This window comes from Setaria italica, chromosome VI, assembly GCF_000263155.2.
Source record: "Setaria italica strain Yugu1 chromosome VI, Setaria_italica_v2.0, whole genome shotgun sequence".
NCBI lineage: Eukaryota > Viridiplantae > Streptophyta > Magnoliopsida > Poales > Poaceae > Setaria > Setaria italica.
The window spans coordinates 2637996-2648919 of record NC_028455.1 but is presented as its reverse complement, the minus strand read 5'-3'; the positions used below and the strand labels follow the sequence as shown (position 1 = coordinate 2648919).

At 47.2% G+C, this 10924-nt stretch overlaps 2 protein-coding genes across 6 annotated transcripts; one reads left to right on the top strand and one right to left on the bottom strand.

The window, feature by feature from the left end:
- Positions 1 to 287: 287 nt before the first annotated feature.
- On the bottom strand, positions 288 to 3028 carry LOC105914537 (probable leucine-rich repeat receptor-like protein kinase At1g35710). Its single transcript, XM_014805343.2, has 2 exons — positions 1865 to 3028; positions 288 to 1802 (listed from the first exon to the last, which is right to left on the bottom strand). Exons 1-2 carry the CDS (start codon positions 2947 to 2949, stop codon positions 812 to 814), a joined length of 2076 nt encoding a protein of 691 aa, XP_014660829.2. The 5' UTR covers positions 2950 to 3028; the 3' UTR covers positions 288 to 811.
- A 402-nt stretch (positions 3029 to 3430) lies between these two features.
- On the top strand, positions 3431 to 10576 carry LOC101772740. 5 transcript variants are annotated; one of them, XM_012846927.2, is made up of 5 exons: positions 3431 to 4110; positions 4189 to 4298; positions 4756 to 4840; positions 4984 to 8489; positions 8592 to 10576. In XM_012846927.2, exon 5 carries the CDS (start codon positions 8622 to 8624, stop codon positions 10182 to 10184), a length of 1563 nt encoding a protein of 520 aa, XP_012702381.1. In that variant the 5' UTR covers positions 3431 to 4110; positions 4189 to 4298; positions 4756 to 4840; positions 4984 to 8489; positions 8592 to 8621; the 3' UTR covers positions 10185 to 10576. The 5 variants fall into 5 exon arrangements, with proteins under 5 accessions (XP_012702381.1, XP_022683321.1, XP_012702380.1 ...); XM_022827586.1 differs by having other exon boundaries at positions 4189 to 4350; XM_012846926.2 differs by having other exon boundaries at positions 3432 to 4110; positions 4189 to 4350; positions 4999 to 8489.
- Positions 10577 to 10924: the final 348 nt, after the last annotated feature.

Below are 10924 nucleotides of genomic sequence, written 5' to 3'. Positions count from 1 at the left end.
ACATATGAAACCCTTGCATACTGATCATTGATGAGTGGTAAGGCATGTTCTGCCTTTATCAACTTCCTTCTTTGATGACATAATACACATAGTGCAAGGAGCAAGGAGATTCCTAGAAAGGCAGTGGCTATGGAGACCATCATGACAAGTTTGTGTGATGGCTTATTGTTGCTAGTACTGCCATTATCTGAGCAAGGTGGCAATTTCAGCTGAGTAATACCTCCACAGAGGCCAGAGTTTCCCTCAAATGAAAATGCGCTAGCGTTAAGAAATATTCCGTGCTTTGGGACTTCACCATCAAAGTTATTAAAGGAGATATGCAGTTGTTCAAGACCTTTCACGTGACCAACTTCTTGAAAGATCAAGAACCAAGAGGGCCTTCGGTTGTCCCAATGACTCTGAAATTTTCCCTTAAAACATGTTCCCTTTCATACTGCAAGACTGTAAGATTTGGCAATCGCCAAGAGAGTTGGGGATTTCCCCGGTTAACCTATTTCCAGATACATCAAGGGTCACAAGATTTTTCAGGTGACCAACTTCCGATGGCAACGATCCAGTTAGCATGTTCTCTTGGAAAGTCGCGTAGTCGGAAAGCGTGGATATGAGGAGAATTTCTTTTGGTATTGGACCAGTAAGGCGATTGTGCTCCAGGGACAGCGACTGCAAAGGGCAACTACCAAGACTGGAAGGAATGGGACCCGTGAGCATGTTGTCCTCAAGGAATAGTGAGGTGAGCACGGTGAGATTGCCAATTGTTGGTGGGATTTGCCCTGATAGCTTGTTGCCGAACAAGAGAAGGTTGCCCAGCTTGTTAAGGGATAATACCAGTAAGGTTATTGCGATCCATATAAATTCTCTTCAAGTTGACAAGGTTGCCGATTTCTTGAGGTATTTGCCCACTTACCATGTTGTTACTTATGCTCAAGTACTCCATGCTCGTCGAAAGGTTTGCGATCGAGCCAGGAAGCATACCTCCCAGCTTGTTTCTAGCCAAGTCAATGACCTTCAGATTGCTGCAGTTGGTCAGACTATCCATGAATCCCCAGTCAGCATCAACATTTGCTTCCAGCTTGTTGGAGTCCAGTCTCAGTGCCCACAAGTTCTTGAGGTGAGTTCCAAGGCAGTTCGGTATGACTCCGGAGAAGGAATTATCTGACATCTGCGCCAACTCCAGCTTGGAGGCGTTGCAGAGCGACGGCGGGATGGTACCGTGTAGCCGGTTGTTGTTAACGGCGAACCACGTGAGTCTGGGCAGCCTGCCACCGGCGTTCGGGGGCAGAGTCCCGGTGAGGTTGTTCATCTGCACGTCAAGTTTTTGGAGAGAGGAGATGTTAAACACGGCGGAAGGTATGGATCCTTGGAGCATGTTGTAGTGAAGGAAGAGGCCGGTGAGAGCTTTGAGGTTGCCCAGGGTGGAAGGTATGGATCCTTGGAGCATGTTGAAGCCGAGGTAGAGGCCGGTGAGAGCTTCGAGGTTGCCGAGAGCGCTAGGAATGGCGCCGGCGAGGTTGTTGCTGGTGAGGCTGAGGATGGTGAGGGAGGTGAGGTTGCCAAGGGAGGCAGGGATTGCTCCGGTGAGGTTGTTGAACTGCACGTTAAGATCCTGGAGAGAGGAGATGTTAAACATGGCGGAAGGTATGGATCCTTGGAGCATGTTCTGGTTGAGGTAGAGGCCGGTGAGAGCTTTGAGGTTGCCGAGACTGCCAGGGATGGCGTCGGCGAGGTTGTTGTTGGCGAGGCCGAGGATGGTGAGGGAGGTGAGGTTGCCAAGGGAGGCAGGGATTGCTCCGGTGAGGTTATTGCTGGAGAGGTAGAGGCCGGTGAGAGCTTTGAGGTTGCCGAGAGCGCCAGGGATGGCGCCGGCAGGTTGTTGCTGGCGAGGCTGAGGATGGTGAGGGAGGTGAGGTTGCCAAGGGAGGCAGGGATTGCTCCGGTGAGGTTGTTGCGGGCGAGGTAGAGGTCGGTGAGAGCTTCGAGGTTGCCGAGAGCGCCAGGGATGGCGCCGGCAAGGTTGTTGCTGGTGAGGCTGAGGATGGTGAGGGAGGTGAGGTTGCCAAGGGAGGCAGGGATTGCTCCGGTGAGGTTGTTGAACTGCACGTTAAGATCCTGGAGAGAGGAGATGTTAAACATGGCGGAAGGTATGGATCCTTGGAGCATGTTCTGGTTGAGGTAGAGGCCGGTGAGAGCTTTGAGGTTGCCGAGACTGCCAGGGATGGCGTCGGCGAGGTTGTTGCTGGCGAGGCCGAGGATGGTGAGGGAGGTGAGGTTGCCAAGGGAGGCAGGGATTGCTCCGGTGAGGTTATTGCTGGAGAGGTAGAGGCCGGTGAGAGCTTTGAGGTTGCCGAGAGCGCCAGGGATGGCGCCGGCAAGGTTGTTGTTGGCGAGGCCGAGGATGGTGAGGGAGGTGAGGTTGCCAAGGGAGGCAGGGATTGCTCCGGTGAGGTTGTTGTAGCTGAGACTGAGCTTCTGGAGGCGGTGCAGTGACCCCAGCGCTGGGGGCACCGGCCCCTGCAGCACGTTGTGGCTGAGATTGAGGTGCTCGAGGGAGGGCGGCAACGGGGAGGGCACGCCGCCGCCGAGGCGGTTCCTGGAGAGGTCGAGTCGCCGGAGGTAGGTGAGGCCCGAGAGGGATGAAGGAGCCGCGGTGCCGGAGCTGGCCAGGCCGAGCCCGTGGAGGTCCAGCGCTGTCACGCGGCTGCGGCGGCGCCCGCGCACCCCGCACGTGACGCCGTGCCACCCGCACGGCGCCGGCGCGGTCATGTTGCCGGCGCCCCATGATGCCAAGGCCCTGTATGGGTCGTCCGTGATGAGGGACCGGAACTGCATGAGCGCACGGTGGTCAGCGCCGGTGCCGTCACTTCCCGCGGAGGCCGATGTCCATGCTGGAGATGCAAGGAGGAGGGAGGCTACGAGTAGGATGGAGCAATGGTGCTCCATGGCTGTCCGCATAGCTTGGCTCTGTGCTCCTTGATGCAGCGAGTAATAACAAGGCTATTTAAAATGCCGATTCAATCTCGCAAGTCTCTAATTTCCAAGTCACCAAGTCAATGAGGTCTTCTTCCAACTTAGCCTAATTTTCAAGTCACTAAGAAGTCAATGAGGTCTTCTTCCAAGTCACTAAGTCAATGAGGTCAATTTCCAAGTCAGTGAGTCAACTTTGTTGACGACCATATCCACGGGTCATCCTCCAACATCCAGTTGGATGAAAGTTTCTTTATACGAATACTGGTAGTCCAGATCCTCTTAGTCAGGCCACAGGGCATACGCGCAGGATTGGTAGTCCGACTGGCTGCTGCCTGTTTCAACATTTTCGTCCAACTAATTCAACAATCTACGGACCATGATACATCATTTCGAATAGCTAATGAGGTTAGATATTTATTTATAGTAGGCTTGGGAGATGAGGTATTTATGTATGGTTCTTTTATATCTATACCTATTATTAAAGGAAGGAGAAGCTTTTTCCCTTTAACCCCCTCTCTTCCCTCCCTTTAACACCCGAGGCCCTCTTCTCTTCAGAATTTGGACTGCGGGTTGATTTCACGAAATGTCAGGACCTTTTTTGCAAGATTAGGGTGACGTATGAAAATCGTGGCAGAGATGTTGCTTACTTTAATAATAGGTATAGATATAAAAGAGCGGTTGTTTCTTCTAACCGTCACGATCGTTTTGCAAAAAAAACCCCTTAACTTTTTTTTAATCAAACCCATAGTCGTTGGAGTAGTTCTTCATGATTTTGCAAAAAAAAAGCCCCGCGGGCCGCCTCCTCATCCTCCATCTGGATCTGGCATGGTGCACCGGCTATTCTCCCATGCCGCCGCCGCTGGCACCACACCCTGGCTGCCTGCTAGCGCAAGCCACTCTTGCCTCGCCGGCAGCTGCGCACAACCCCAGTCCCAAGCTGCCTACGGTGCGCGACCGCCCTCCCTTGCCGGCGACCCCGCGTGCCTCCGCTCGCGGCGGGCTTCTGCCCTTGTGCTCCTGTGGCCAATAGGCCAAGCCTGTTGGCCAAGCAGTGGTCACCCCTCCGGGAACAGCGGCTGCCTCTCCCTCCGTCGAGCAGCAGGGGCCGCTGCCTAACTGCCTCCTCTCTCAAGCAGCAATCTACAGGTACAGCCACGAGCTACTCCACTTTCTCCCTTTTTTGCAACTCCACTTTAATCCGCCTGCACCCCTGGACTGCTACAGATTGAGCTTCTCTGGCGCTTGGCCTGAGGAATAGCATGGGATGCACTGTTGTGGCTTGGATGCTTTATCTGATTTGGGGAAAAATGGAGATTAGAGGCAAGATCTAGCACGTGAGTTGCTGCTACTAGCCTGATGCTGCTCTCTTTATGGTGATACTGCCATGTAGGTTTACATACTGCATGAGATTCTCGTATTTCTTAATTGGACTGCAACTTGTTTATTGCTTCTTAATTACTGTTGCTGTAGATGGTACATGTACTTGCACTGATTATATGCAGAGTTTAGCTATTCTCCAGTATTCAGTGTTCCTTGTGGGATAGTAAGCTATATGTAATGCAAAGTCTTTACATCATGAAGTGTTTTGCTTGTATTGTTGCCTCGCTTGAATTAACTGTTTTAGTGGCTTATCTCTACTGCTGGTCATCCGAATCAAGCATCTGCCAGTGTAGCAATCAGTGTGATAGTAGTCTTCCTTGCAGGAACGTCACTAGCAATTTTATTGATAATTTCATCAAATATGTTTCTTGAAGCCTTATCATTCTCACTGATTCTATTCTGACCTTGCAGTACTGAAAGAAGATTTCACACTGGCAAAATTCAGATAAATATGAAGTATCTTCACATATGACAAAAGAATAATTGTATACTACAGGTAAGATATGTTGATAGTGGAAAATTGAAGTATCTTCACATATGAAGTAATCTGATTTTAACATATCTTTGTGGGAAATTGAATCCGTACCCTGAATATGTACCCTCTTTCATGAAAAATTGCCTCTATCTGAAACCATACAGTTTCTCTTGTTGCAGATACCTTAAGCAAAACCGGCTGTAGAAGAGGATGACCTCAACAGCAGCTAATGCAAAAGCAACAAATTAGGCTGATTCGCTGAAGCTAAAGCTGACCTATAAAAGTGATGAACGCACTGTTACAAGGCTTCTGGATACTAGAAATCTATATATGTTAGATTGTGTATATGTATGTATGGAACATGGAAGGGTGTAATAAATATGTTTTGTAAAGCTAATACTTTGTTGCAATAAAAATACTTTTATTAACGCTAATGATATGGATTTGGATTAAAAATGGGCTAGGCTGAATGGATTGGGCCTACAAACGAGAATAAAAAGTTAGGTCACCCCAATACCAAAAATATCATAATACAACAGGTAATTTTATTCTGTTAGTTGTTTTGCACCATCAAGGAATGAGAGCTCTGTTGCGGATGGGTAGGGAAGAAGAGAAAAAAGGAAAATGAAGACAAGAACCAATTGGTGGGAGACTGCGGAAGGCATCACTGATGAATTGCATACAAGCTTGGTGAAGCCTACCGAACAACAACGTTCAAAGAAGCAAAGCCAAGGCTAACGAGGATGGATATATGCAAGTGTGAGCTTCGTGAGAAACTATGAACGTCAGTCGCCACTGTCGATAAGAGAGGATATATGTAGGGGTGCATCGCTGATGATATATAGAGGCTCCCATTGCAACGCACGGGCATATTTGCTATAAAAGAAACAAACGCCAAAGATAAAAAAAATGAAGGAAGAAAAAAAAATATATTCAATAATTTAGCAATTCTATTTGGCCTAATTGAAAATTGACAAACAACATCAAATTATCACCCAAATTTTGCGCCATGTGTATTGGGATGTGCGATGCTTTTTTCCTCCCGTGCAACGCACAGGCATATTTCCTAGTAAGTAATAACATTGCAATCCCAGTCCAAATGAACAAGTCTAGTTAAAACCACGTAAAGCAATCCAAACCCAATCCAAGTCCAGTTAAAACCACGTAAAACAATCCAAGTCCAATACAAACTGTCTAATATCCAATCCAATTCAAAAAAAATTTAAATACAATCCATATATGTTTGTTGGCAGGGCGAAGCTTGGAGGTAGACATGAGCATTTTGCGGGCTGGGCTGGTAAAAAGTCCGGTTCATTTTGGGCTGAAAATTTGTGCTCACGAACATCCCATGGATGTTGTCAGGCCGAGTTTTTGGGCTGGGTTCGGGCTGGGCTTAGATCAGGCCTTCTTTTTTAGTTGAAAAATAAATAAAATTAATTGCTTGGGTGGCTCGGGCCAGCCCGATTTTTTTTTGAGCTTGATTTTCGTTGAACATGCCCGACTCGACAGCTAACGTGAGCGTGCCAAAACCCATCAGGATCGGGTTGGGCTTAAAATGCTCGGGTCTATTTGGTCATGCATGCCGACCGCCCAATCCATCTCTGTGTATGATCTAGTGCGGCTCGCTCCACATCGGCTCGACTTCGCCGACGTCGAGTCTCAGCTGCCCCATTAAATACAGTCCATATATGTTTGTTGGCAGGGCGAAGGTTGGAGGTTGGTCATGGCCAAAGCTTGCGTACCAAATCTGTTAGGTTGCGCCCCCACCCCTTTGGAAGCGTCTCCAACCTCTGCCAATTGTCATAGGTCCAATAATAATCCCAAAAGTTTAGTATTTAAAATTTAACATGGCACGCACTCCATATAAAATCCTTAAATATATTCGTATCAATCTTTCCCAAATCAAGTTTAACATAACGTTGAAGCATGTTTAAATGTAAAAATTGGAACCTACTCCTTTTGTTCCAAAGTGTAAGTCGTTTTACCTTTTCTAGATGCTACACACCTAAATATAGACTTACGGAGTATGTCTAGATACATAGCTGAGCCTATATATCTAGAAAAGCTAAAATGATTAATATTTTGAAACGGAGGTAGTAATAGATATGATTAGTTATACATATTAGAACAAAGAAACACATAAAAATAAAAGGAAAATTAGTCAGCTGCGTATCTTTACTTGAAAAGCATCATTCTTTTTATATTGTTTGAAAGAAAATCCTCAACTTCATATCAATCTTCTCTAGCGTGCCACTCTAAGTGCCCACCATGGCTAATGGCTAGATTAATGTTGAATCACATTTTATGAACATATGGAATTAGGTTTCGTAAATTTTTAAATCAATTTTAACAAAGCTTTGAAGCATGTATACATGTAAAAGTCAGGATCTAATACATATGATAAGTTATACATATGTGCTATGTGAAACACATCAAAATAAAAAAGAAAATTAATTAGCTGCACACATATGTGCTATGTGATCAACAAATGATGCTGGCTGGTTGGCTTGCATCCCCACCTAATATGAGTCGTCCATCTGCTGTGACACGAATTTTAAACATACGCATGAGTTTAAAATCTTTGGAAGATCGACAAGATTTCATGCCTCTCTGACCTGTAGCTTATGGGCTGAGATTTGGCAGCCACAATTGTTAAGTGGGCTTTTCAAGGGGATTACGGGCCTTTAGGCCCAAGAGACACGGGTCGGAGAGATGGAGACAGAGCGGCGCGCTGCTGCTCTGATCGGATTCCTGCCGGCCATGGCCGAGCTCCTGGAGCCTCAGGCCAGCGGAGCAGGAGCAAGTGGAGGAGACTGGAACGTGTCGGAATCGGTCGCCTGGGGTATGAGGAGCTCGTCTGCAGTGGAAACGGAGCACCGGGTCGGCGGCGGCGGCGGAAACATGACGGGCAGCAACGGCGAGATCCGCAACGGCGCGGAGCCAGCGAAGCGGAAGGCCACGCGCTCGGCCGGCGAGAGCCTAGGCCTCGCAGCGACACCGCGGTGCTGGGGCGCGCCGCAGCGGCAACCAGAGGGCACCAGCGGCAGAGGATATGAGGAAAGGCGCCGCTGAATCAGGTGCGTCTCCCGCCGGATCCACCCATTCCCCCATGTTGGCCGTGGCCTACCTCTTTCCGCCCTCTCGCCGCAAAGGGATTCATCAACCCTAGCGCCGCCTGCTTAAGGGGCCCTTACAAAGACTTCAACATTGGCGTCATATACTAGAAATTGCCACTGACAAGCGCCCAAGGTTTTTCCAAGTTCCTTGTCCACTGCTGACCAAGACTCGTAAAAAGGAACTTCCAAGTTTTTGTATTGTTTTATCTACAAGACCAAGACATTCCAAAATATTCTCAAGTTGCGTCTCACTTTCTTTTCCTGTGGTTAGTCATCACACATGCATTCGCACCGATCTTCATTTGATTTTCCACAACAAGTCAAATAATTCTTCCTGAAATCCTGAGGGACCTGCCTGCCTACCTCTTTTTCCCTTGGTAAGACCAGACCCTCCACATCCCTCCTCATTGGCTTGCATACCTTGTTTTCTCCCCGTCGAAGCCTTTGCTATCCCTGAATTCTCTCTAAGTTCTCATCATGCCCCTCACTGTATGATTTTACCCTCGAGATATCCCTACATACAGAGGATAGCTGCCCATGTGATCCAGTCAAAGGTAGGTTCTTTACAGCTGCTAAGCTAAATCTTTGCTTGTGATCCAAAGTTCATATATTTTTGTCTCTCATGTTTGCTGTTTTGTGTTGAATTTCCTGAACAGGGAAGGGATACTACAGATCCTTGAATCCCGATGGCGGAGATCGTCAGTTCTGCAGTTGTCAACGAGACAGTTAGCCAAATCCTATCTAGTCTGGTTCAAAATTATGGGGATAAAGAGGAATCTAATGCGAACAGAAACTTGGAGAGGCTAGAGATGGCAAACATCAGGCTAGAGGCTGCTCTTGAGGTGTCAGGAAAGTGGCAGATCACTGATGCATCCTTGTTGCGTTGGCGCAGGAAGCTGAAGCGTGCTGCCCAAGAGTGCGATGACACGCTGCACAAATGCAAACAGAGGATCCTGGAAGATGTAGAGACAGAAAAGAGGGTGAGGAATTCCTCATTTCCTGTGCGTATGGCACATACTACTAAGTCATTTGTCTTCTCCGTCATCAGCTTCAACAAAGATGAGTCGAACAGTTCCATTGCTCGAAGATTTGAGTGGTTAGCAGATGGGGCTAGAGAGTTTCTGAGATTAGTAGAGCTTGGTGGTACGCCACGTTGTCACATGCCCTTTGACCCTCTTATCATGCACCTTCTTGCATGCAAGAAACTACAGCACAGAATCATTCGAGCAAACAAGTGCCCTTTGTTTCTACAGTTGGTGCCCTATATAACTTCAGATCATGGAATAGAGGCTAGACTCATCTTCATTCGGACAGATGGTAATGTTTCAGAAGATGACTTTTTCCTTTCTTTAATGCTACAGCTTTCAGAGAGTACAGACATAGTAGGGACTGCAATTAAGTGCCTACAGCTGTATGGCCCTATTTTCAAGTCTACAGTTGAAACCATTACGAAAGAACTTATGCAACTACCTACAGAACACTTCTCATGGGTGCCAGTTGTTGATACACACCACAAAGAACATTGGGACAATCTTCACAACTTTGGCACTGATTGGTTTCGCCCAAACCCGTTATGTTGCAAGCAGAATGTTCAGCACAAGCTCTATCACGGTACGGAGTTAAACAAGTCAAGATTACTAGGTGCCTTTCTAGAACCAGTTATTGAAGTACATCTGCAGTGCTATGTCTCGCTCTCAGAGTGCATCCAACATAGGTCCTTATTGTTTGAAACCAAAAATTCTGTACAAGATTCTCCATATCTGAAAGTTGGAGTCCTTTTGACGCCCCATGGGCATTTAGAAGACATTCTACTTGTAGATAGGAGTCCTGCAATACCGGCAATCTACAGTGAGGAGCAGCATTCCTTGCATGTGAACTTCACCTTGGGGCAACTTGAAGAGATCATGCTGCCAAAGGCAATAGATTACTTCTGCAAGAATGACGAAGCGACAGTCTACCAAATGCTTTGGAAATTAAAACACGGTGCTTCATACATTATGATTGAGAAGGCAAGCATGAGCTCACAGAGAACAAGCATGCGGCCATGGAGAACTTTTCAGGGACCTAGGGAAGGAAAGATGTTGCTATGCCATGACCAAGAGATAGGGAGACGGACAAATGTGATCTTTCAATTCCTCAACCTGTGGTTTGTACATGCGCCTGTCCAGCTGCGAGGGACGATTGTGGATTGGATTCAGAAAGAAAAGGAAAGTCGGTGCATAGCTAGCCAGCTACATCTGAACTTCTAAATCATCTAACGTGGATGGATAAGGGAAATGAGGAATAAAAGACTGGAAATGGGATGTTCTAGGGAACACATCAAATATTTGCTATGGCTATGACAAGCATAAAATTAAAATCCTATATCGACGGAGCAGTGTAATGCCCGGTTGTGACTGAGAAGGCGCAGCGCTAGGAGTACATCTTCAGGAGTGAGTGGTGTGTTTTGTATGCATGTGTGACATACAGGTAGGGCCGGGCTGTCAGCCTGTGTGTGGGGTATTAAGTGTGTCGGATGGGTAACAATTGTAATCAGTATTGAGGCCTTGTTTAGTTGCCCAACTTTGGGGTGTTAAAATTACTGTAGCAACACTGTAGCGTTTCGTTTGTATTTGTGAATTATTGTCCAAATATTGACTAATTAGGCTCAAAAGATTCGTCTCGCAAAGTACAACAAAACTGTGCAATTAGTTTTTGATTTCGTCTACATTCAGTACTCCATACATGTACCGCAAGTTTGATGTGATGAGGAATCTTCCTTTTGCGTAGTGCCAAAGTTGGAATTATGGAGTGAACTAAACATGGCCTGACTTGTGAATGAAAACTCTGGTTCTCGAGGTTCAGGTTCCTTTCCCAAACTACCTCCTGATTCCGATTGGTGTTTGCGCTCACGTCGCCGGCGAGTCGTCGATAGCAACGGGACATTACAGTCGGTATCAGAGACTTGTCTTCCTCAGCGTGTGTGTGTGTGTGGGGGGGGGGGGGGGGG